Source organism: Capricornis sumatraensis, chromosome 14 (assembly GCF_032405125.1).
Source record: "Capricornis sumatraensis isolate serow.1 chromosome 14, serow.2, whole genome shotgun sequence".
In the NCBI taxonomy this organism is placed as follows: Eukaryota; Metazoa; Chordata; class Mammalia; order Artiodactyla; family Bovidae; genus Capricornis; species Capricornis sumatraensis.
Window position 1 is genome coordinate 41,367,167 of NC_091082.1, and position 22,810 is coordinate 41,389,976.

Genomic DNA, 22,810 nt, shown 5'->3' on the forward strand with positions numbered 1-22,810 from the left:
ATGGGGTTGCTAAGACTCGGGCATGACTGAGCAACTTCACTTTCACTTTTCATTTTCATGCATTGGAGAAGGAAATGGCAACCCACTCCAGTGTTCTTGCCTGGAGAATCCCAGGGACGGGGAAGCCTGTTGGGCTGCCGTCTCTAGGGTCGCACAGAGTCGGACCCGACTGAAGCGACTTAGCAGCAGCAGCAGCAGAACGTGTCTAATGTGGACACCTCTTCTACTCATGGCTATTTTGGAAATGTATGCTTTATTTTAAAACTATAAAGTTGATGAGAAAACTCAGTGATCAAGTGAGAAAAAACCCAGTTTTTACCTATTCCTCAGACTCCACCTCTAAAGATACATACTTATGCCTTTTATCTAATGGGAGCATACCCTTTTTAGCACTGAGCTAGACACAGTGTATTCTCTGAAAAAAGCCCATGAGTTGATCAGCATAATGGTTATCTGGTAATCAGAATCAGTGCTACAAATTAATGGAACTTCTTAGTACAGAGAGACACATCTTGTGTATGAAACTAAGAACAAGTATTTTTACAAATTGTGTTTAGTTTTGAAGTGATTTAATCTTTCATAGTATATTAGTAAAATAAATGGATTATTTAAAACTTATTTTTTTATATTATTTCTGAAAAGTGAACTAAGCTCATACATGGCTTATACTTTTGAAAAGTGAATACTTGCAAGTATATAAATATGAACTATATTTGTATTGGAAAATGAGAGCTCTTGAGTTTATGAAGTTATGTTTTCATCTTAAGATATTACATAAATTAAATGGTTCTGCATTGGTTAGATCAGTTGGTTTGATAATTGAAATTGTTAGAAATAAAAGTAGTACTATTTGATTGCTTTTTAATGAGTAAAAGATCTTTTAACATTTTGTTAGCCTGATTAGCATTTATGGTTTAAAAACCCTTCATTTTTAACCTACAGGAAATAACTGGTTAGTTGCTAGGTTTTAGAATCTCTGCTAGATAGTTTGCAGCAGTTTCTTACCTGTAATTAGATTTACTCGCAACAATACTTTGATGACAACGTAGCTTAAAACCTGCAAAAGGGACCAAATGATCCCATGAGGTCATATGATCTGTTTGGTTACAGTTACTTTTGTTGTTGTTGTTGTTAATTATGACCAAAAAAATGTTTGTTTGGTTGGTTTGTTTTTCGGCGGGTGGGGGGGGGGGGTTCATCTCACTCCAAAAAAGGTAGTGTAAAACATGTGGTCCTTGTGAAGAAAGTGTGCTTGGATATTAATGAGTAGGTGATTTTGAAATGAACAATTCTGTTTCTACCACTTAATCTTGGAAGCCTTTAACAAATTAATTTGCTGTGCTTGTTTGTCTTGAAGGATGATTATACTATGTTCCCTAAGACATGGTATGTAAAACAAATCTTAAAGAGCCATGAATGCAAGGTATAAAGTATAATTAAGGACAAAGATTATATTTGCTTTGCTTTGAGTGACAGACAGTATTACTGTTAAAAGCACTATGCCGTTGAATAATACTTTCTCTTGTTATCATTATTCATTTATGTTGTTTCAGTTGTTCCTCAGCAATTTTTGAAAGATGTAATTACCTCCACTTTGCAAATGATAAAATTAAGATGTAGAAAGATTTAGTGACTGGGTTTTATTGTAATATATTAGATTCCTCTGTATGCAAATGAGTTGCCTTTTGAAAAGAGTTTTCAAAATTCTGATTTTTATCTTCATAAAATTTTTTAATTGCCCCAAATGCATGAAGTTTTCTCTGTTTGGAGAATCATCATCATATTAATTAAACATTTTTTCCAATGCATAGTAGTAAATATAATAAAATTATATTTGATTCACTGTTTAATAATTTTGTATGATGTATTAATGATGAATTATATTTTGAAGCTCATAGTTTACTCATTTTCATCTATTCTTTGGAGCAAAGGATAGCAAAGGATAAATCACTATTACTGTGATTTAAAAAATGCAACTGAATGTTTAAAGAATCTTTCAACTACAATATGTTTTTAATTTTTTAAGTGATGGTGACATACAGTGTCAGTCTTTTCTCTTTTTAGTTTTTTCTTAGTATGTTTTCCATATATTTCTCTGTCTTTTTTGCTGTCTTAGATTTTAGTGAGAAAAATAATAATGTGGATCAATAGCTGTTTCGTACCCAAAGCATGTATGACATATATCGAGTAGTCATTTGTACCATTTCATATGTTAGTTTTTAGTTACAGATTAGTCAGTGTGAGTCTCTGATGCTTTTTTGTTGTGCCTGGCCTGAAATTGTTTTTTATGTTTTGACTTTATTCAATGGCAGGCTTTTTCTTATTTGTTTATTGCATGAAAGGAAGTATTTCTTTTTAAGAAAAGTATTATTGCCTCATCTTGATACTCTTATTTTCCAAAATTTTCTAGTTTTATAATTATCTGAGAGCCAGAATTGTTTTGTTTTGGTTTGGTTGTGTTGTTTCAAGCCATCTTGTTTGTCGGCTTCTTAAAATTTGGCCTGCACTTTGTAACTTCTATGAAGTTGAAGTGAAGTCGCTCAGTCATGTCCGACTCTTTGCGACCCCATGGACTGTAGCCCACCAGGCTTCTCCATCCATGGGATTCTCCAGGCAAGAATACTGGAGTGGGTTGCTGTTTCCTTCTCCAGGGGATCTTTCTGACCCAGGGATCGAGCCAAGGTCTCCTGCATTTCAGGCAGACGCTTTAACCTCTGAGACACCAGGGAAGCACCTGTAACTTCTATACTTTATAAATTTTATATATAAGAAAACTTCTCTACCTCCATCATTATGAAATGAGATTGGCCAAATAGCGTGGATTTTCTTTCCAGCAAACCTTTTAAAACATATTCTAGGTAGGCCCTACGCTGCATTCTGGTGTTTCCCTGGTGGTTCAGACAGTAAAGAATCAGGTGACCTGGGTTCAATCCCTGAGTCAGAAAGATCCTTTGGAGAAGAGAATGGCAACCTACTCTAGTATTCTTGCCTGAAGAATCCCATAGACAGAGGAGCCTGGAAGGCTACAATCCTTGGGGTCGCACATAGTTGGACATGACTGAAGCCGACTCAGCACACATGCTGAGTGCTGAGGTATCATTGTGTATACAGATGGGGTCTCTCTGTCCTTAGGGTGTAGCTCTAGTAGAAGGAGATGTGTATGTAAATAAGTACATATAACACAAGACAGTGATGGGAGTTGGTGTGGGATACACAAAAGTTGGTCACTTCTGCCTGTGAGAAAATGTGGGAATGAGGAATCTGGAAAGACTTCTAGAGGAGATGGCTTGAGCTGAATTATCTGAAAAGATGAATAAGTGGTTTCTGGAAAGTTAGAATGTGGTTGAGTGTGTGGCATTGAAGATAGAATGGCATTCAGTATCTGTTTTTAATAGTTCTTGTAGTTTGTATATAGGATGTGAACAGAAGCATTTAGAGAGAGTAAGCCTTAGGCATTAGAAGACACCAGATCTTGGCAGGCCCTGTGTACTGTATTAAAGATTTGGTGTATTTTAACTTAGCCAGTAAGAGGATTGAGGAGTTTTCAAGCAGGGCAGTATTGCCTTTACAAATGTCTCCCATGTGTTTAGTCATCACACACACACAAAAATATGAGCTAGGTGAACCTTTTGATAGTATGATTAATACAAAGATGAGTAATTTTACCAAGGTTCCACAATAGGCAATTGGCAACCAGTTCTTTTTGACTCCAGAATCTGTACTTTAAACCAGGGGTCCTTAACTCCCAGACCACAGACCGCTACCAGTCCATGGCCTTCTAGGAACCCGGCCACATTGGAGGAGGTGAGTGGCAGGCCAGCGAACCTTTATCCGTATTTACAGATGCTTCCTATCGCTGGTGTTAACTACCTGAGCTCCACCTCCTGTCAAATCAGTGGCAGCATTAGATTCTTATAGGAGCTGGAACCCTACTGTGAACTGTGCGTGTGAGGGATCTGTAATAGAGTGTGTTCTCCTTTTGAGAATCTAATGCCTGATGATCTGGGGTGGAACCCAGGCAGTGATGCTAGCTCTAGCTCCAGTGGGGAGTGGCTGCAAATACAGATTAACATTAACACAAGAAATGAGTGCCCTTGAATCGTCCTGAAACCACAGTCTCCCTCTGATCATGGAAAAACTATCTTTCACAAAACCAGTTCCTGGTGCCAGAAAAGTTGGGGACTGCTGCTTTAAGCCACTAGGATTAGAGATCAGAATTGATATAAGCGGTTAGACTTAATGACTTCCAAACTCTGTACATCAGTTCAGTTGCTCAGTTGTGTCTGACTCTTTGCAACCCCATGGACTGCAGCATGCCAGGCTTCCCTGTCCATCACAACTCCCGGAGCCCACTCAAACCTATGTCCATTGTGTCAGTGACTTGTACATGCTGGACTGAAAACTGAAAATGATACCTCCTCCCCATTTTGGATGGTTCCTTTGCTTTCAATATTCCAAGGAAAACAATAACCCAGTAGTAAATGGTTGTTGAGTTCATATTCAGTGGTTCTCATTATTTCTTCATGTGGCTGTACTGTTATTTCCTTTGGGTGCAAATTTCCAAAGGCTTATAGTTCATCTCTGAGTTACTTTCATCTATAGATAACTCACTAAGATCTAAGAGAAAGAGTGTGTGTGTGTACTTTAAAAGAGACTCAAGAGCAATTTTCATAAATCTGTTTGCCATTCTAATTCCTTTTATTTTTTTTAACTTTCTCTTTCTTAGAACTCTCCCATGAGTTTTAGAACCCATATTCTAAGGGAGGATACTTTTATATTCAGGAACATATCACATGAAAGATGAAAATCCTGTATGGTGATTTTTCTTGCAGTGAGGTACATAACACATGAAGTTGTACATGATTTCCATTTAAGAGTTTCATATTATTTTTTAAAAAGTATGGTCATTTGATACATTCAACAGTCAGCTGATTTAAATTCTCAAAAGTAGAATGTGTGAGTTTGGTAGAAAAGAATGTCTTAAAATTGTGGCAGCTTTCCTCTGAAAAGTGATGCCAAATTTCTATTGGATAGTAACAGTTTAAATCTCATTTAATCTAGTTTTACTTTGGTATTTTCCTATATTTACAATCTTATTAAAGTATTTAGCCAAAAATCATTGTTTTGGTTATTTATCTTGGCATTTTCTTGCGTTTATTTTTTTAACTTAAAATTTTTTCTTTCAGTCTCGTAGTGTGGATAAGCAACATGCTGTAATCAATTATGATGCCTCTACTGATGAACATTTGGTGAAAGATTTGGGCAGTCTAAATGGGGTAAGTTAAGAGTTTGCTTTTTGTCTTATTTGATTTTTTGTTTAATAATGTAAGAAGACAGATAAAAACACAAAATCCTGTTTGTGTTTTATTTCCTCTTCTTTAGTATGCACCTGCTTTTAAGTGCTTACTAGGTACATAGCACTTTGAGGACCTTATGCTAGAATATGAATGTGGCTTATGTTCCCAAGAAACCCTCTTGGTGGTTAATACTTAAAGGAATTCAGATGGTTGTTGGTTGTTATTATCTAATGGTTTAAAAAAAAAAAAAGGCTTCTTGAAGGAAGTAAGAGGAAGGCTTGTCTTTACTGAATAACTTGAATTTATGTGTGAGAAAAGAGTGGTAAGTCATGATAGTAAGAATTCAGAAAAGCAGTCTTTGAGAGACATAATCGTCATGCGTGTTGTGGGTTAACTTTGGGCGAAAGAAGAAAGATGCAAATATGGTTTAGTGTTAGATCGTTGAAGAATCTTCTATGTTAGAGTAAAAAGAAGTGAAACACATTCATTTACCTTAACAAGTGTGGTGTGTTGTCTAAACTCTAGTGTCTGTTATTGCTTCTTTGCACTCCTACATTGAAAATTTTTGTGTTATTACAGTGAATTTTTTCCCCTAATCCTTCAGTTGATTTTTCCACATTGGCAGAATGTAAGTAGCTACAGAGTAAGAGAATGCTGAGATGTTGAATAATTTATCTTATTTCTTCTCAGTTTTCTCATGGCTTTAGTAGCAAAAATATAATTTTGTTGAGATCTGTGCTTTGAAATTCTCTAAAAGAATTTCACAGAATTAAATGTGTCTATACTTCTTCTAATTGGTACTTTTTTGGTGCTTTTCAAAATATACCATTAAACATTATGTGGAAAAATATGCAGAAATTTGGCAAATATGGTACTTTTTTTTCTTTTCTGAATTGGCCTGCTCCTGAAGGACTTTTATGTTTATTCATTGAGATACATTTTTGGAAGCATATTTTTCTCTTAGTTTTATTCACACCTTTCTTTGTTTCCTATGACACATAAATAATTAAGTGTTAATTCCTCGTGTTTGAACTGAAACACCTCATATTCGGCATCACCCACTTTTCCAGATTTATGCTCCATCACATTTTCCTTACCATGCCTCCAAAATAGTAGTTTTCCTACGATGCTGTCTCCTTCTGCAAATAATTTGTTGGATTTTCTGCAGCCTAGTCATTCTTGCATGTACCTTGTCGTATGTCGTATTTTCTTTCTTTCTTTTTAAATTTTAATTGGAGGCAGATTACTTTACAATATTGTGGTGGTTTTTACCATACATTCCACATCCTCCTGAAGGCAGCAAAAAAAGGTATTGAAGAATATTAAGTCGTTGATGTAGTTAACATGTTGAATGATTAAGACAGAGGAAATAGGCAGATGAGGTAGAAATTGTTCTAACACGGGGCATGTAAGTACGCAATTTGGATTCTGAGGTGCTGTTTACAGTTATTCTCTTCCTTGTCCACAGCTACAGACTTCTGTTTTAATCTCTGTCTTAGGTGCTTTATCAGCCTTGCTTATGCAAGGTTTAATAATCTACGTGTGAACATCTGCCGCCGTGCTAGACTTTGTGTTCTTCTGAACAGTTCATGGGCCTTTTGCTTCGGTAAACACACCACAGTGCCTCGCACAAGGCTCTGTACAGTGCCTGAACCCAGTAAATCTTTTTGAATGGAATTGAATGAATTTTCTATATGAAAGACTTTATAGAGAAATGTTTAATCCACTTCCATATGTGGAATGTTTTAAAAATGTTATATTCTGCTTTTAAAACTAGAAAATTTCACCTTGACCAGAGCACTCATCTTAGGTGTCTTTACATTATATCTTGGAAAATAATAAGTGAGAATTACATTCGTGTTTTAGTCTTTTAAAACATTGTGACCAAATATAAAAATTATTGATGTAGGTTATAAAAAATCAGGTGAAATATTAACTTCTAAGTTTACAAGGCTGACCTTTCTTGTAATTTGATTGTACTCAGTAATTTTCTGAAATACAGTAACTCATAGAGAGTAACATCTTCCTTTTGAACTTGAAATCAGGACCTAGATTTGAATCTCAGTCTGTAACTTATGAGCATTATAACGTTGAACAAATTACTTAAACCCTCTGAAATTCCATTTCCTCATATATATTCAGAGTTGTGCAAATGCAGTGAGTTGTGGTTCACGAGGTCACAAAGAGTCAGACACGACTGGGCAAAGGAACTGAATGAGTTGAAGTTTATGAATGTGAAGACTCAACACAAAATTTAGTTACCTGACTTCATTTTTAGAATAGTGACACCATAATTCTTGCTTTATAGTAGTGTTGTGAAGATTAAATGTGACGATATATATGAGTATGTGTCTGTTAGAGAACTTTAAAACATTACACAAATAATAAATGCACTGTTACCCTAATGAATAGCCTAGGAAATATCCCAGAATGGACTAAGGTAGCCAAAGTCTGTGAACTACCAGCTGTCATGCATTTTATTCATAGAAACTTGGCTATCAGAGGTACAGGTGCTTCAGAGCACGGAGGAAGCAGGAAGAATTGGAGGCAAAGAAGGGCTCTCATAGAAAAGAGAAGCCTCAAGGAGCTTGCAGGGAAACAGCCCACTAACATAAGCTACAGAAACAGTTCCAGCTTCCTCAGGCAGAACAGCTTCATTTATGGTAGTAATAACGTTAAGTATGGACCTAGGCAACTTAACATTCATAGAATTCTAGAAATTTGAGCATCAGGTTAAAAGTAGGAATTTCGGAGAAGGCGCAGTGTAGTGGTATGAGCCCAGCTTGAATTCTCACTAGTGGTGTAATGCTGGACATGTCACTTAATTTTTCTGTTCCTCAATCTTTAAAAAATAGAAGTAGTAAAGTGGTACTCCTCTCAGTTTGCTGTGAATAAGTTAATAGTTTTAAACACCTAGAACAGTATGTAATAAGCATTCAGTAAGTGTTAGTTACTGGAGTTCCCCAGTGATTCAGTGGTAAAGAATCTGCCTGCCAATGCAGGAGACGGCGAATTCTATCCCTGAGTTAGGACAGTCCTCTGGAGGAGAAAATAGCAACCCACTCCAGTATTCTTGCCTGCAGAATCCCATGGACAGAGGAGCCTGGTAGGCTCCAGTCCATGGGGTCACAAAGAGTTGGACATGACTGAGCATACACACACACATACACAAGTGTTAGTTACTGTTGTTATGATAAGAAAAGCAGTTAAAACAAGTTTGGCATCCTGTAGGCTACCTACTTTTTAGTGAATACATATGCAGTTAATTTTTTTTTAAAGCACTATCAGCTTAATTCATAAATAACTACCTGTGACTACTTTCACTTCTACTTCCTTACACCCTACCCTAAAATACACTTCCAAGTTACCTAGGTCCACACTTAATGTTATTACTACCAGAAATGAGGCTGTTCCGCTTGAGGAAGCTGGAACTGCTTCTGTAGCTTATGTTCAGTTCAGTTCAGTTCAGTCGCTCAGTCATGTCCGACTCTTTGCGACCCCATGAATCGCAGCATGCCAGGCCTCCCTGTCCATCACCAACTCCCGGAGTTCACTCAGAATAGCATCCATTGAGTCAGTGATGCCATCCAGCCATCTTATCCTCTGTCATCCCCTTCTCCTCCTGCCCCCAATCCCTCCCAGCATCAAAGTCTTTTCCAGTGAGTCAACTGTTCGCATGAGGTAGCCAAAGTACTGGAGTTTCAGCTTTAGCATCATTCCTTCCAAAGAAATCCCAGGGCTGATCTCCTTCAGAATGGGCGGGTTGGATCTCCTTGCAGTCCAAGGGACTCTCAAGAGTCTTCTCCAACACCGCAGTTCAAAAGCATCAATTCTTCGGCGCTCAGCCTTCTTCACAGTCCAACTCTCACATCCATACATGACCACTGGAAAAACCATAGCCTTGACTAGAGGGACCTTAGTTGGCAAAGTAATGTCTCTGCTTTTGAATGTGCTATCTAGGTTGGTCATAACTTTTCTTCCAAGGAGTAAGCGTCTTTTAATTTCATGGCTGCAATCACCATCTGCAGTGATTTTGGAGCCCCCCAAAATAAAGTCTGACACTGTCTCCACTGTTTCTCCATCTGTTTCCCATGGAGTGATGGGACCAGATGCCATGATCTTCATTTTCTGAATGTTGAGCTTTAAGCCAACTTTTTCACTCTCCTCTTTTACTTTCATCAAGAGGCTTTTTAGCTCCTCTTCACTTTTTGCCATAAGGGTGGTGTCATCTGCATATCTGAGGTTATTGATATTTCTCCCGGCAATCTTGATTCCAGCTTGTGTTTCTTCCAGCCCAGCGTTTCTCATGATGTACTCTGCATATAAGTTAAATAAGCAGGGTGACAATATACAGCCTCGACGTACTCCTTTTCCTATTTGGAACCAGTCTGTTGTTCCATGTCCAGTTCTAACTGTTGCTTCCTGGCCTGCATACAGATTTCTCAAGAGGTAGGTCAGGTGGTCTGGTATTCCCATCTCTTTCAGAATTTTCCACAGTTTGTTGTGATCCACACAGTCAAAGGCTTTGGCATAGTCAATAAAGCAGAAATAGATGTTTTTCTGGAACTCTCTTGCTTTTTCCATGATCCAGTGGATGTTGGCAATTTGATAGCTATTTCCCTGCAAGCTCCTTGAGGCTTCTCTTTTCTGTGAGAGCCCTTGTTTGCCTCCAGTTCTTGCTGCTTCCTCAGTGCTCTGGAGCACCTGCACCTCTGATAGCCACCATTGGCTTTTGCCATACCACTCCCGTCCCATTCTGCCTCAGCTCCCTGTGTTCCAGCCCTTGCTGTGTCCTCTTTCACCCTGTATATGCCGCGACATCAGACCAGTATAGCACAGAATGAGCAAGTAGGAAAGTAGTTAGGGAGGAAGAGGACACCTTACTCGCTGGCGACATGATTGAGGTGTTGTGCTGCTGGCCGCTTCCTTCAGATTTCCCAGAGCATTACTGCAGTACCTGGTCATGATATGATTTCATACTGTCAGTTATGTAATACATTCGCATTTAAATTAAACATGTTTATCTGGTTCAGTTGGCTTCTCTAAGGGTAGTGGTTTGGATGGCGGAGTTTGGGGAGTTGACTTGGCTTGATCACCCAAGCTTTCTTGATGTGCAGTGAATGTGGGATTTGTAGTTCAGAGACCTGATTTTGAATCCCAGTAGTTCTACTTCTGAACTCAAATCTTGATTGTTACTTCATGCTGTGTGCCTCGTTGTCCTCACCTGTCCTGCCTACCAGGTAGAGGTATGATCAAATGATGTTGGCATAAGAAATAAAACCTGTTTTTCTTTCCATATCTAATTTGTTAAAATGCTTCATAGTTGATTTATATAAATGATTTTTTTTCCTTTTGCTCTTTGAAATTTTCTCCCCTTTTATAATTTTAAACCATCAGAAGACTTTTTGCTCCCCAGGTGTTCTCAGTTACGTTTTGTGAGATGAAACTTGGTGTCTGGCTCATATTTCCTCAGCCTTTTTTAGACCTTAGGGAATATTTCTGTCATAAATGCTAGCATGTTAAAATTATGTTTTTTAATCTCGGAAAGTTCCTAGTACATTTGTCAAAAACAATAAATGTTTAATATTTAAGAGAGTTAAGCAGTGAGCTTTGAGCAGATCTTATAGGTCATCTTAGGTCTTTTAAGTAAATATGGTATTTTAGGATGAGATGGTTTTAAATAAAATTGGTTTAGAGCTGAGGCATTTCTCTTATACTGTGTATCTTCTGCATATCAGACATCTGTTAATTAATATTTTCTTTTATTCTTTTCTCCTTCATCATGCTCCTCAGCTTTTCTCTTTTGTAATTAATATAGAATATGTTGGTTAACTCAAAATATAATTCTTAAAACACTCTAAAATGTGCATATTGGAAATGAGCCTGAAATTAGAGTTTATAAATGCCGGAACCTTTGAGTTTTCTTTGAATTAACTTTTCCTCCTTTCTGTGAAACATGTTAGAAGCTTATTGTTTAGGATTATTCATAAATCATACTAATATGTAATCTTGAGTTTAGCAGTATTCTGCTATCTCCTTATGTCAGGAATAAGATTGCAGCTTCTATTTTTGTTTGTTTGTTTGTTTTTGGTAGACTTAGAAACAGGTATTCTGTGACATACTACAAAGTGCCAGCTATGGAAAGGAATTTGAGAATATGATCATAATAACACAACCCCTTTATGTATTTTACTTTCTAACATTCCAAACTTATTCATTGTGGAGGGAACCTTCTCAAGCAAGGTATGATGGCCATCTCAAATCCAGTAAAATAAAGAACAGGAAAAATGAGATTCAAACAGAAAGAGTAATTTTTAGTTTCAGCATATCAAAGGAAAGCATTGGGCACTTATACAATGTCCACATTCCAGGCAGTTAAGTATAACATTGTTCTGTGTTTTATAAATCAAGTGGATTCTAGGTCTTTAACTAACTTCTAGTTTGTCAGGAAAAATAATCGTCACCATTTACCATCTTGTGTCCAGTGGACCCTTTGAGTCTTTTTACAGATAGTTTACACAAGTAAGAATTAAAAGATGAGAGAACGACTAGAACTTTTATTAAAAAATGAGACGTGTGTGTGCGTTGTAAGTCCCTTCAGTCGTGTCCAACTCTTGTGGCCCATGGACTGTAACCCGTCAGGCTCCTCCGTCCATGGGATTCTCCAGGCAAGAATACTGGAGTGGGTTGCCATTTCATTCTCCAGGGGATCTTCTCGACCCAGGGATCAAACTTGTCTCCTGCATTGGCAGGTGAGTTCTTTACCCCTAGTGCCACCTGACAAACTACAATTTTTATTCCATATTTTCCTGGTTTTGAAAGATATGTAACACACAGAATGAGTATTGTTCTTTGAGAGCCAGGAATGCGTCCGTTGTCATGCATTCTGTGGGATATCCATTTTATAGATGCTGACCCAGATTTCAAGTACATCTCTTGCTGGTTCTAGTTTACTGTTATTTCTAGTTTTTCTTGCTCTTGCATTATCAAAATGCATTATTTATAAGATATTTGACAGTTTAAAATTTTATCAAGAAGAAGGTCATCTTTTTCTTCCATAATTGTAAAACATTACAACAGTTGCCGGATCAGTTCAGTAATTTTATTTCTCTTAATACATCATCTCTTTACTATCAGTTACTTTTATATAGATACATTTGTTCTCTTACATACTAAATCAAATAAATATCAAAGCACAGACATTAAAAAATGAGAGAAAACTGTCACAATTTCTTTTAAAATGTAGAATCATCAGTTTTGTGTTCAAACATTCTGTGTAATTCCTCTTACTGACTTAGGCTAACTGGATGAAAACTATCTTTTAGGGTTTGTTTGTTTTTTTTTTTAACTTTGGAAACATTCTTCTCTCATCAATTGTGTTAGGCAAAATTTATCTAGGATTATCTTGATCCGAAGACTCATGGTTTGATATTTTGCTTATTTTGTTAGCGTTTTATCATTGTTGTTATAGTCTAGACTGCTGCTCTACTTTTTGTATTTACCCTTATAACTGTGAAAAGTTTCCCTTTTCTTCTTTGCCTTTATGGATGTTAAATAAAAAAATGCTGAATTCTCAATTTTGCTCTTTAATAGCTTTTTGAAAAAGGGCAGAGATGCTGTCTTCAGATGTCTTTTACATCTTCCTGGGAAAATGATGCAATATTTTGGATAATGTAGTAAGAAACCAAAAGGTTGTACAATATTTCATGATTGCATCATTCATCTAGCTCTATTTGGTATTCACCCCACTATCCATGTGTGGCTATTGAGCACTTGAAATGTGACTAGTCTAAAAAACAAGGTACAAAAGAAAGAATGTAAAATGCCTTCTTAATTTTTATATTCATTATTTGTTAAAATGTACTATTTTGGATGTGTATGTTAACTAAAATATTTTATGAAAATTAATTTCACCTCTTTCCACCTGCTAGAAAATTTAATAGTATACCTAGTATGTGTTCTAGGTAATTCTATTCTTCTGTTACTATTTTGGTCATTTCCACAGTAAGAAATAATTGGTAAAATGAAATAATTATGGGATGATGATGTTGATGAAACAGTATTTTGAGATACAGGAAAAATAATGCTTCTATAATGTATCTTAGATTCATGTAAGGGTCTTGTTATGTATCTTAAGTTCTTAAAAGCGTCCAAAGGACTCATATGGCAATTGTAAAATAGAATGAGTTTTATTCAGTTTTTTAAGTAAATTTTCTTTTTCTTCTTTAAAAGACTTCTAGGAAGAACCTCAACCCTTTACCAATAATTAAAACTGTCCAGAAAAGTTAAAATTGAGTCCAGTGGACCCTGATATTATATCTAGAGCTAAATATTTCACCCTTTACAATTTCTAACTTCAAGTAGGACCTTTTCTTGGCACCATTTTTAGATGCCTAAATTTGTCTTGGCAGCATAGTAGACTTAGAGGAACTGCAAGTTGGTTCTTTGTGTGTTACTTGTAATAGTAATAAAGGGCTTAGTATGAAATCATTTATTACAAGATGCATTTTATGATGATACACAAGCTGTATTAGCCACCTTTTTTTCTATACTTTACAGTATAAGGTTTGAATATTTGCTTGTCTAAAATACAATAATTCTTCAAATATTAACATCTTTTTTTTCTCTTGTAGACTTTTGTGAATGATGTTAGAATTCCAGAACAGACTTACATCACCTTGAAACTTGAAGATAAGTTGAGATTTGGATATGATATCCTTATATGATTTTGTGCATTTATTAAATTTATTCAAAAATCTTTATTCTGGTATAAATTAAACATTTCTTCAGACATAAGAATTCATAATATAAGCATGCTGGAAGTCTCTTTGCCCTTCCAAATTAAAATACATGTTTAAAAGTAATACATTTTCTTTCTGCTTATTATGCCTGTTCCTAAAAACAATGCTGGAAAAGTTGATGGACTCTTTTTTTTCCTCCTCACTCTGTATTATACTTTCAGCAGAAATATTCCTGCAGTGCCATTACATATGCACTTTGGGTATGAAAGAATGTAACTGGGTAGAAGACAGAGTGTGTAATAGTAGCCAAGTCTAGGGATTTATTTTTCCTGGTTACATGATAATGGCCAGGTCAACCTCCAGGAGGCATGGAAAGAAATTAATGCTGTCTTTCCTTCTCTCTCCATTTTTACTCCATTTTATGCATTCCGTCTCTGTTGCCTGTTTAATTCAAATTTTTCCATATCCTATGTCTTTTGAGACCTATGCTCCGTGATTAAGTACAGTATGCATTTAGCATATATGTAAAATTCTTTTGTTTGAAAATAGGACTCTAAGAACGGAATAAGGACATGATGGTCTTCTCCTAGTAAAGAATCACTAGTGAAGAGAAGGGACCTAACTGGATGAACAAGAATAAAATCAATTATATTAATACAGGGTGGAAAGCTTTGTAAAAGTAATTTAATTAATTTAGAATTAATTAAAGAATTTGATTTATTTAATTAAAATACAGATATTACATATTATACTGAATTTTTTTTAATCTGCACATTGATATTAAGGACTATATCAAATGTACTGGCAACTGGATGGACTTTTATCACTCTAGCAGAGAAAATGTCTCAGCTAAGGAGAGTTGATACTTAAATGTACTAACACTTTAAAATTGTTCCTAGAGCATAATTAGTTTTATAAATTTAACTTAAAATTTATGAAAAAAATAATTCTGTAGCATACCATATATAATGTTTATACTTGTATAGCTAAACCAGCATTAATCATTAATACTTTTGAGTTGTATGTTTTAAATCCTTAAAAATATATGCATATATATTGAGCACCATGATTAGGAATTAACATTAAAGCCTTGATTGATGGTTTGTTTTCCACCAACATAAATTTCATCCAAAAATAAATACAAATATATTTTGAATTTAAATAGCTCCTTCATTCATTTGACATTAGCTGTTTGAAAACATGAGAAAATAGTAGGAAATGGGTTTCAATAAAACTCTATAAAGTTTACTTTGAATTTTAAATTAAGAAACTATTGAGAAGCTACTCATGCTTTTATAGATTATATAATCATTTCTTAATAGTGAGCTAATATTTCCTTATATACTTGCTCACAGTATGTCTGTCAAAAATTTCTGGGACAGATGTTTTGTTCCAAAGGACTTCTTCATTGTTGTAAATCAGTGTTAAGCCAGACTATCCAATCCCTCAGGTTAGACTCAGTTGATTTCATTATTTAAAAATAACATCTCATATTGCTCATGATTTTGGAGCACTGTCTATGAATGAGCACTGTGCTGTTACAGTGGTAGAAATTGTATTATATAGGATGAAATTTTTAAAACAAATTTTTGCATATTACATATACCAGACTGAAGCCATTATTGTGCTTTATTCATAGTAAAATTAAGTTTAATAGTTAACTAGTCTACAGATTGTTATACCTGTAGTTGAAGATTGTTTAATTAAAATGCCACAGCAACAGAAAGAACATTTACCGTGAATTAAGACTGGAAAGAACATTTACCATGAGTTGAAACTGGAATACAATTTATCTGCCAAAAGTATTTTTTTTCTAATCAGAGTAATTAAGTGATTTGGAAAAGCAAGTAGTGAAATATCCAAGTTTAAGAAATGACTGTAAACTCAGAAAGTATAGTGAAATGCTACACTTCAGAAACAGGTACTGTATCTCCAGGTGGCTGGCTATGTAGCAGATAAGTAAGCCTAAGTTTATTTATTTTATGATTATTTATTGAATGTCTCCTATGTGCCAGACACAGTCCCCACAGTATGGGGATGTTTTATTGTTGTTTAGTCATGAAGTTGTATTCAACTCTTTTGTAACCCCATGGACTGTAGCCTGCCAGGCTCCTTCTGCCAGGCTCCTTCCATAGGATTTCCTGGGCAAGAATACTGGAATGAGTAGCCATTCCCTCTCCAAGGGTTTTTCCCGACCCAAGCATCGAACCCACGTCTCCTGCATTATAGGTGAGTTCTTTACCACTGAGCCACCGGAGAGCCCCAGTCTGGGGATACAGTACTAATAAAACAGACCACAGTCTCTGTCCTCCTGGAGCTTACACTTTAATGGGGTTGGAGGTAGCTGACAGCACACACAAAAAGAACGATAGAGGGTGATAAATTCTATCGAGAAAAAATGTGAATGGGATACAGAGAGCTAGTGGTGGTGCATGAGAAAGGACTTTAAAAAGGCTGTTCATGAAGTCTTCACTGAGAAGCCAACATTGGAGCAAAGATAGGGAGAAGGTGAAGATGCTGACCTTATGGATAAACCTGGAGAAATTGCTCTTCAGGCAGATAGAGAGTTAAATGTAAGATTTAAACCAAAAACCTGTTTGCCATATTTGAGGAACAGCCTTGAAAAAAAGTCAGTGTGGCTGGAGCCAGTGAAAGGTCAGAGCATATGGGGAACCAGAATGTATCACCTTTAATAGGCCACTGTAAGAATTTTGGCTTTTAAGTGAAACAGGGAGTGATTTAGGGGGTTTGATCAGAGGAGTGAGATGATAATGACTTACATGTTTAAAAGAATCCTCTGGTTACTCTTGTTTAAAGACTTAAGGATGGGAGTGGGCAGGAGTGGTAAGAGGAGACCAGTTAGAAGGTTGTTACGGTAGTTGCAGTAGCTCCAGGTGAGAAATAATGGAGGTTTGGACCAGGGTGATAGAAGCAGAGGTAGTGAGAAATGATAGGATCTGTACATGTCTTGTAGATGGAGCCAGTAATATTCCTGATTAGACTGGATATGGACTAAGAGAGAGAAAAGAGTCAGGGATGAATCCAAAGTTGTACAGTTGATGTAAACAATTAGAAAAATGGAGTCGCCATTAACTGACAGCATATTCTGTAGGTAGAGCAGATATTGTGGAGAAAATGGGAAGAATCTTCCCCCCAAATCCATTAAAATTTGATATAATTGAATTTGGTTTAATTGAATTTTTCAATTGTTAATGTTTTCTGTTTGACTTCTACTGTCATTATTAACTTCTTCCAGGTGAAAGCTGAGATCATTCGAGACCTTTCTTTTCTAATATAGGCATTTAGTGCTATAAAATCCACACCCCTGCTCCCCCCTCCCCCGCCCAGTACAAGCATACCTTAGAGATACTGTGCTTTCAGTTCCAGACCACTGTAGCATTGTAAGAAGCCAGCCACACAAATTTTTTGGTTTCCCAGTGCATACGAAAGTTAATGTTTAAATGACATTGTAGTCTATTAGGTGTGTGATCGCATTATGTCTAAAAAATTTGTGTATACCTTGATCAAAAAAATGCTTTATTACTAAAAACTGCTAGCTATCATCTGAGCATTCTATGAGTCATAATCTTATTAAAGATGCAGGATCTTGCCTCAGTGTTGATGGCTGCTGACTGACCAGGGAGGTGGTTGCTGGAAGTTGGCGGGGCTGTGGCTGTTTCTTAGAATAACACAACAGTGAAGTTTGCCACATCGATTGACTCTTCCTTTCATGAGTGATTTCTCCGGAACACAGTACTCTTTGATTGCATCTTACCCAAAGCAGAACTTCTTTCATAGTTGGAGTCAGTCTCTCAAACCTTACTGCTGCTTTATCAGCTAAGTTTATGCAATGCTCTAGATCCTTTGTTGTCATGCCAACAGTCTTCACAGCATCTTTACCAGGAGTAGATTCCATTTCAAGAAACTGCTTTCTTTGCTCATTCGTAAGAAACTTCTTATTCATTATAGTTTTATCATGAGATTGCAGCGGTTTAACCACATCTTCAGGCTCCGCTTTTAATTCTAGTTCTCTTGCTATTTCTACTATCTCAGCAGTTACTTCCCCCACTGAAGTCTTGAACCCCTCAAAGTCATTCATGAGGTTTGGAATCAACTTTTTCCAAACTCCTGTTACTATTGATAGTTCACCTTTCCGTAAATCATGAATGTTCTAATGGCAACTAGAGTGGTGAATCTTTTCCAGAAGGTTTTCAAATAACTTCCCAGATCCAGCTGAAGAATCACTGTGGCAGCTGTAATCTTATGAAATGTATTTGTTCAGTAATAAGACTTGAGGTACTTCCCTGGTGGTCCAGTGGCTAGGCCTTCACACTCCCAATATTGGGGGTGCAGGCTCAATCTTTGGTCAGGGAAATAGATCCCACATGCTGCAACGAAGACCTGGCACAGCCAAATAAATAAAACTTTTTTTTTTAATAATAAGGCTTTAAAGTCAAAATGTCTCCTCGATTCATAGGTTGCAGAATGGATGTTGTTGTTGTTAGCAGGCATTAATTTTGTACATCTCCATCAGAGCTCATGGGTGACAAGGTGCATGGTCAATGAGCAGAAATACTTTGAAAAGAATCTTTTTTTCTGAGCATACGTGCATGCTAAGTCTCTTCAGTCGTGTCCCACTCTTTGCGACCTCATGGACTGTAATGTGCCAGGCAGTAGGTCTCAAATAGTGGGCTTAAAATATTTAGTAAAAACAGTGTTGTAAACAGATGTCTAGTCACTCAGGCTTTATTATTTCATTGGCAGAGTACAGGCAGAGTAGATTTAGCATAATTCCTAAGGGCCCTAAGATATTCAGAATGGTAAGTAAGCATTGGCTTCAACTTAAAAGTCACTACCTGTATTATCCCCCCTAACAAAAGATTCAGCTTGCCCTTTGAAGTGAAGTCATTGACTTCTCTTCTCTAGCTATGAAAGGGTGTCTTCTTCCAAAGAAGACTGTTTTGTCTACATTGAAAATCTGTTGTTTAGTGTAGTCACCTTCATTATAATTATCTTAGCTAGGTCTTCTGGATTATTTGCTATAGCTTCTGCATCAGCAATTGCTGCTTCACTTTGCACTTTTATGTTATGGAAATGGCTTCTGTTCCTGAGCTTCATAAATCATTCTCTGTAAGCTTCAAGCATTTCTTTTGCAGCTTCCTCACCTCGCTCAGCCTTCATTGAAGAGAGGGCCTTGCTCTGCATTAGGCTTTGGCTTAAGGGAATGTTGCGGCTGGTTTGGTCTTCTATTCAGATCACTAAACTTGCTCCATATTTACATTAAATCTGTTTAGCTTTCTTACCGTGCATGTGTCACTAAAATAGCACTTTTAATTTCCCTCAAGAACTTTTTCTTTCCATTCACAATTTGGCTGTCACATGAGGCCTATCTTTGGTCCCGTCTCGGCTTTTTTTTTTTTTCCTCAAATGTCCCTCCATCTCTCTCTCTTTTTTTAACACCAAAAATATTTTGCCGTCTTGGCTTTTGACATGCCTTCCTCACTAAGTTTAGTCATTTCTGTCTTTTAACTTAAAGTACAAGATGTGTGACTCCTCATTTCACTTAAATGTTTAGAGGCTGTTGTGGGGTTATTAATTGGCCTAACATTAACATCGTCATGTTTTAGGAAATAGGTAGGCCAGAGGAGAGAGAGAGAGAGAACGGCCAGTTGGTAGGCCAGTCAGAACGTGCACAACATCTATCAATTAAGTTCACTGACATATATGGGTGAAGTTCATGGTGACCCAGAACAATTACAATAGTAACATCAAAGATCACCGATCAGGGACTTCCCTGGTGGCCCGGTGGTTAAGAGTTCACCTTCCAATGCAGGGGACTCAGATTCGATCCCTGGCTGGGAACCATGCACCACAGCTACTGAGTCTGGGCACCTCGATAGAGAGCCCATGTGCCACAAACCCACGGACCACAACAAAAGATCCCACATACTGTAGCGAAGACCCCACGTGCTGCAGCTAGATAACTTAACATGCAAGATACTTTCTAGTTTCTCTTTTGATCTTTGTTTGAGTTGTCTTTGTTACTTAGTTTCTAAATATTTGGAATTTTTCCAAGGGACTTTCTGTTATTAATTTCCAATTTATCCATAGTGGTCAGAAACATACTTCGTGTATTTCAAATCCTGTCCTGTCACGCGTGGTGTATCTACTCTATCTTGGTAAATATGTTCTGTGTACTTGAAAAGAATGTGCATTCTTCTGTTTTTGGTTGGAATATTCTATTAGGTCAAATTAATACATTTTCTGTATTTTACTGATTTGTTGTCTAGTTGTTGTGTCAATTATTGAGAAAGCAGTATCAAAATTTCAGACTCTGGGTTTGTTTCTCCTTGCAGAAGTATTGGCTTCATGTAATTTGAAACACTGTTTCTAGAAGTGTAAACATTTAGGATTATTGTGTCTTCTTGATGAATTGACCCCCTTTATAATTATAAAATGCTTTGCTTTATCTGTGATAACATTTTTTGTGCTGAAATCTGGTTTGTCTGGACATTAGTTTTGGATTGGTGTTAGCATGGTATATCGCTTGCATTCTTTTACTTTTAGCTTATTATTGTCTTCTTTACATTTGAAGTAGGCAGCACATAGTTGGTCTTAGTTTTTATTGAGTTTGATCATTTCTGCCTTCATCTGGGGATTTAGAGCATTCATTTAATGATGTGGCTATTAAATCTATCGTACTGATATTCATGCTCTATTTGCCCCATCAGTTTTTTCTCTTTTTCTCCTAATTTATTTTGGATTATTGAGCTTTTTGATTATTTCATTTTGTCTTCTTTGTTATTTTATTACTGTTACCCTTTTTTAAAAAATAGTGGTTAAGATTATATAATTTTATCTTTAATTTTAAGCTATATCTTCAAATTATGCTACTTCACATACAATATAAGAATGTTACAGTGGTATACTTTCGTTTTTTTCTGTCCTGATCATTGTATTGTGATTGTCATACATTTTATTTCTATATATGTTACAAATTGCATTCTACATTGATATCAGTAAAGCATCAGTTATCTTTTAAAGAGGTTTAAATAATAAGAAAAATAGATTTTTATGGCCATTGTATTCATATCTTAAACCGCTGTAATTACCATTTCTTGTGCTTTTCATCCTTTTTTATATTGATAGATCTACATTTTCATCTAGTTTCATTTTCTTATTGTGTAAAGAATTTCTTTTAATATTTCTTATAGTACAGCTCTGCTGATGATAATTCTTTATCTTTCGTGTGTCTGGAAAAGCATTTCAGGTTAGTTATTAGAAGTTATTGTTGCTGGACCTAGAATTCTAGATGACGTTTCTTTTAAGTACTTTAAATTTGTTGTTCTCACTTGCATTGGTTCCCTTTTCCCCTGGTTTTGAGCAGTTTGATTTTAATGTGCCTTTATGCAGTTTTCTTCTTGTCTCTTGTGCTTAGGGGTTTTTGAGCATGTTGGATCTGTGGGTTTATACTTTTAATCAGATTTAGAAAAAAATTCAGCCATTATGTTTTTAAATTCTTTTTTCTGTTTTCCCCACTGTTTATCCAAGGACTTCATTTAAATGTATATTAGGCTACTTGAAGTCATCTCCTAGCTTACTGAGGCTCTATTTATCATTTTTTTAATGAGTATCTGTTCTCTGTGTGTTTCACTTTGGGTTGTTATTATTCTTGCATTGTCTTCAGGTTTACAAAACTTTTCTTTGGCTCTGTCTAACATGCAATTGCCCTATCCAGTATAGTTTTCAGCTCTAAAATTTGGATTTTGTCTTTTATATCTTTCAAGTCTTTACATATTTTTTAAACATATGAAATACAGTGATATTAACTGTGTTAAAATGTTTGCTGACATTTTGTCAGTTCTGGGTGAGTTTTGATTGATTTTTACATTCATTGTTTTGACTGAATGACAGACATTGTGAATTTTTTTACCTTGTTGAGTATTGTATGCATACTTTTGGATTCCTATAAATGTTTTTGAGCTTGGTTCTGGGACACAGGTTACTTTGAAATAGTTTTATCATGTTGAGTCTTGCTTTCCTAAAATTTTTTGAACTTCTAAGATTAGTCTGGGGCTAATTAATTCCCCATTACAGAAGCAAGACCTTTCTGTATACTCTGCTTTAGGGGTTAGCAAGACCCCTGGTAAACCTGGCTCTCAGCCTGTGTTTGTAAATAAAGTTTTATTCGTACACAGGCATATCCACTCATTTACATCTTTCTTTAGCTGCTTTTGTACTATCATAGCAGAGTTGAGTGGTTTAAACAGGAATCATATGGCTTCTAAAACCTAAAAAGTTTACTGTCTGGCCCTCAATAGATAAACAATTTGCCGACCCCTGCTTTATCCAGTGGCCCGTTATACATGAGGTTTTCCAGCTTGGCTGTTGTGATTAGACACTATTTCTGGCCCTCTCTGAGTAAGGGGCACTATTACCTCAAATTCTTTCAGGTGGTTCTTGTCCCAGCCATAGGTGTAAGTTTTCTCAAATTAGTGTGCTGATCAGTACCCAGCTGAATACTTGAGCCAGCCCCTGTAACAATCTCCGGAATACTGTTTCTGTGTAGCTTTCTGAACTGTAGTCATTTTGGTCTGCCCAGACTCTCAACCCTCTTTTCCTCACAGCTTAGAGTCTGGCAGGTTTGGCCTTGCTTACCCCTCTCTCCAGTGTGACTTGGAAGCTCTCTAAAGATACTGAGTTAGGGCAGTGATTGCGCTCCCCTTGATTTGTTCCTCTTCACTCAGGAATCACTGTCTTTTGCTACCTAGT

General features: G+C 36.3%; 1 protein-coding gene across 1 annotated transcript in view; it reads left to right on the forward strand.

Annotated features, from left to right (window-relative positions):
• Positions 1 to 22,810, forward strand: part of CEP170 (centrosomal protein 170) — a 135,544-nt gene that overhangs the window by 42,476 nt on the left and 70,258 nt on the right. The window contains exons 3-4 of the mRNA XM_068985944.1: positions 5,187 to 5,276; positions 13,931 to 14,009. Of these exons, the coding sequence (XP_068842045.1) occupies positions 5,187 to 5,276; positions 13,931 to 14,009 (169 nt within the window). The remainder of the gene's footprint in view (positions 1 to 5,186; positions 5,277 to 13,930; positions 14,010 to 22,810) is intronic.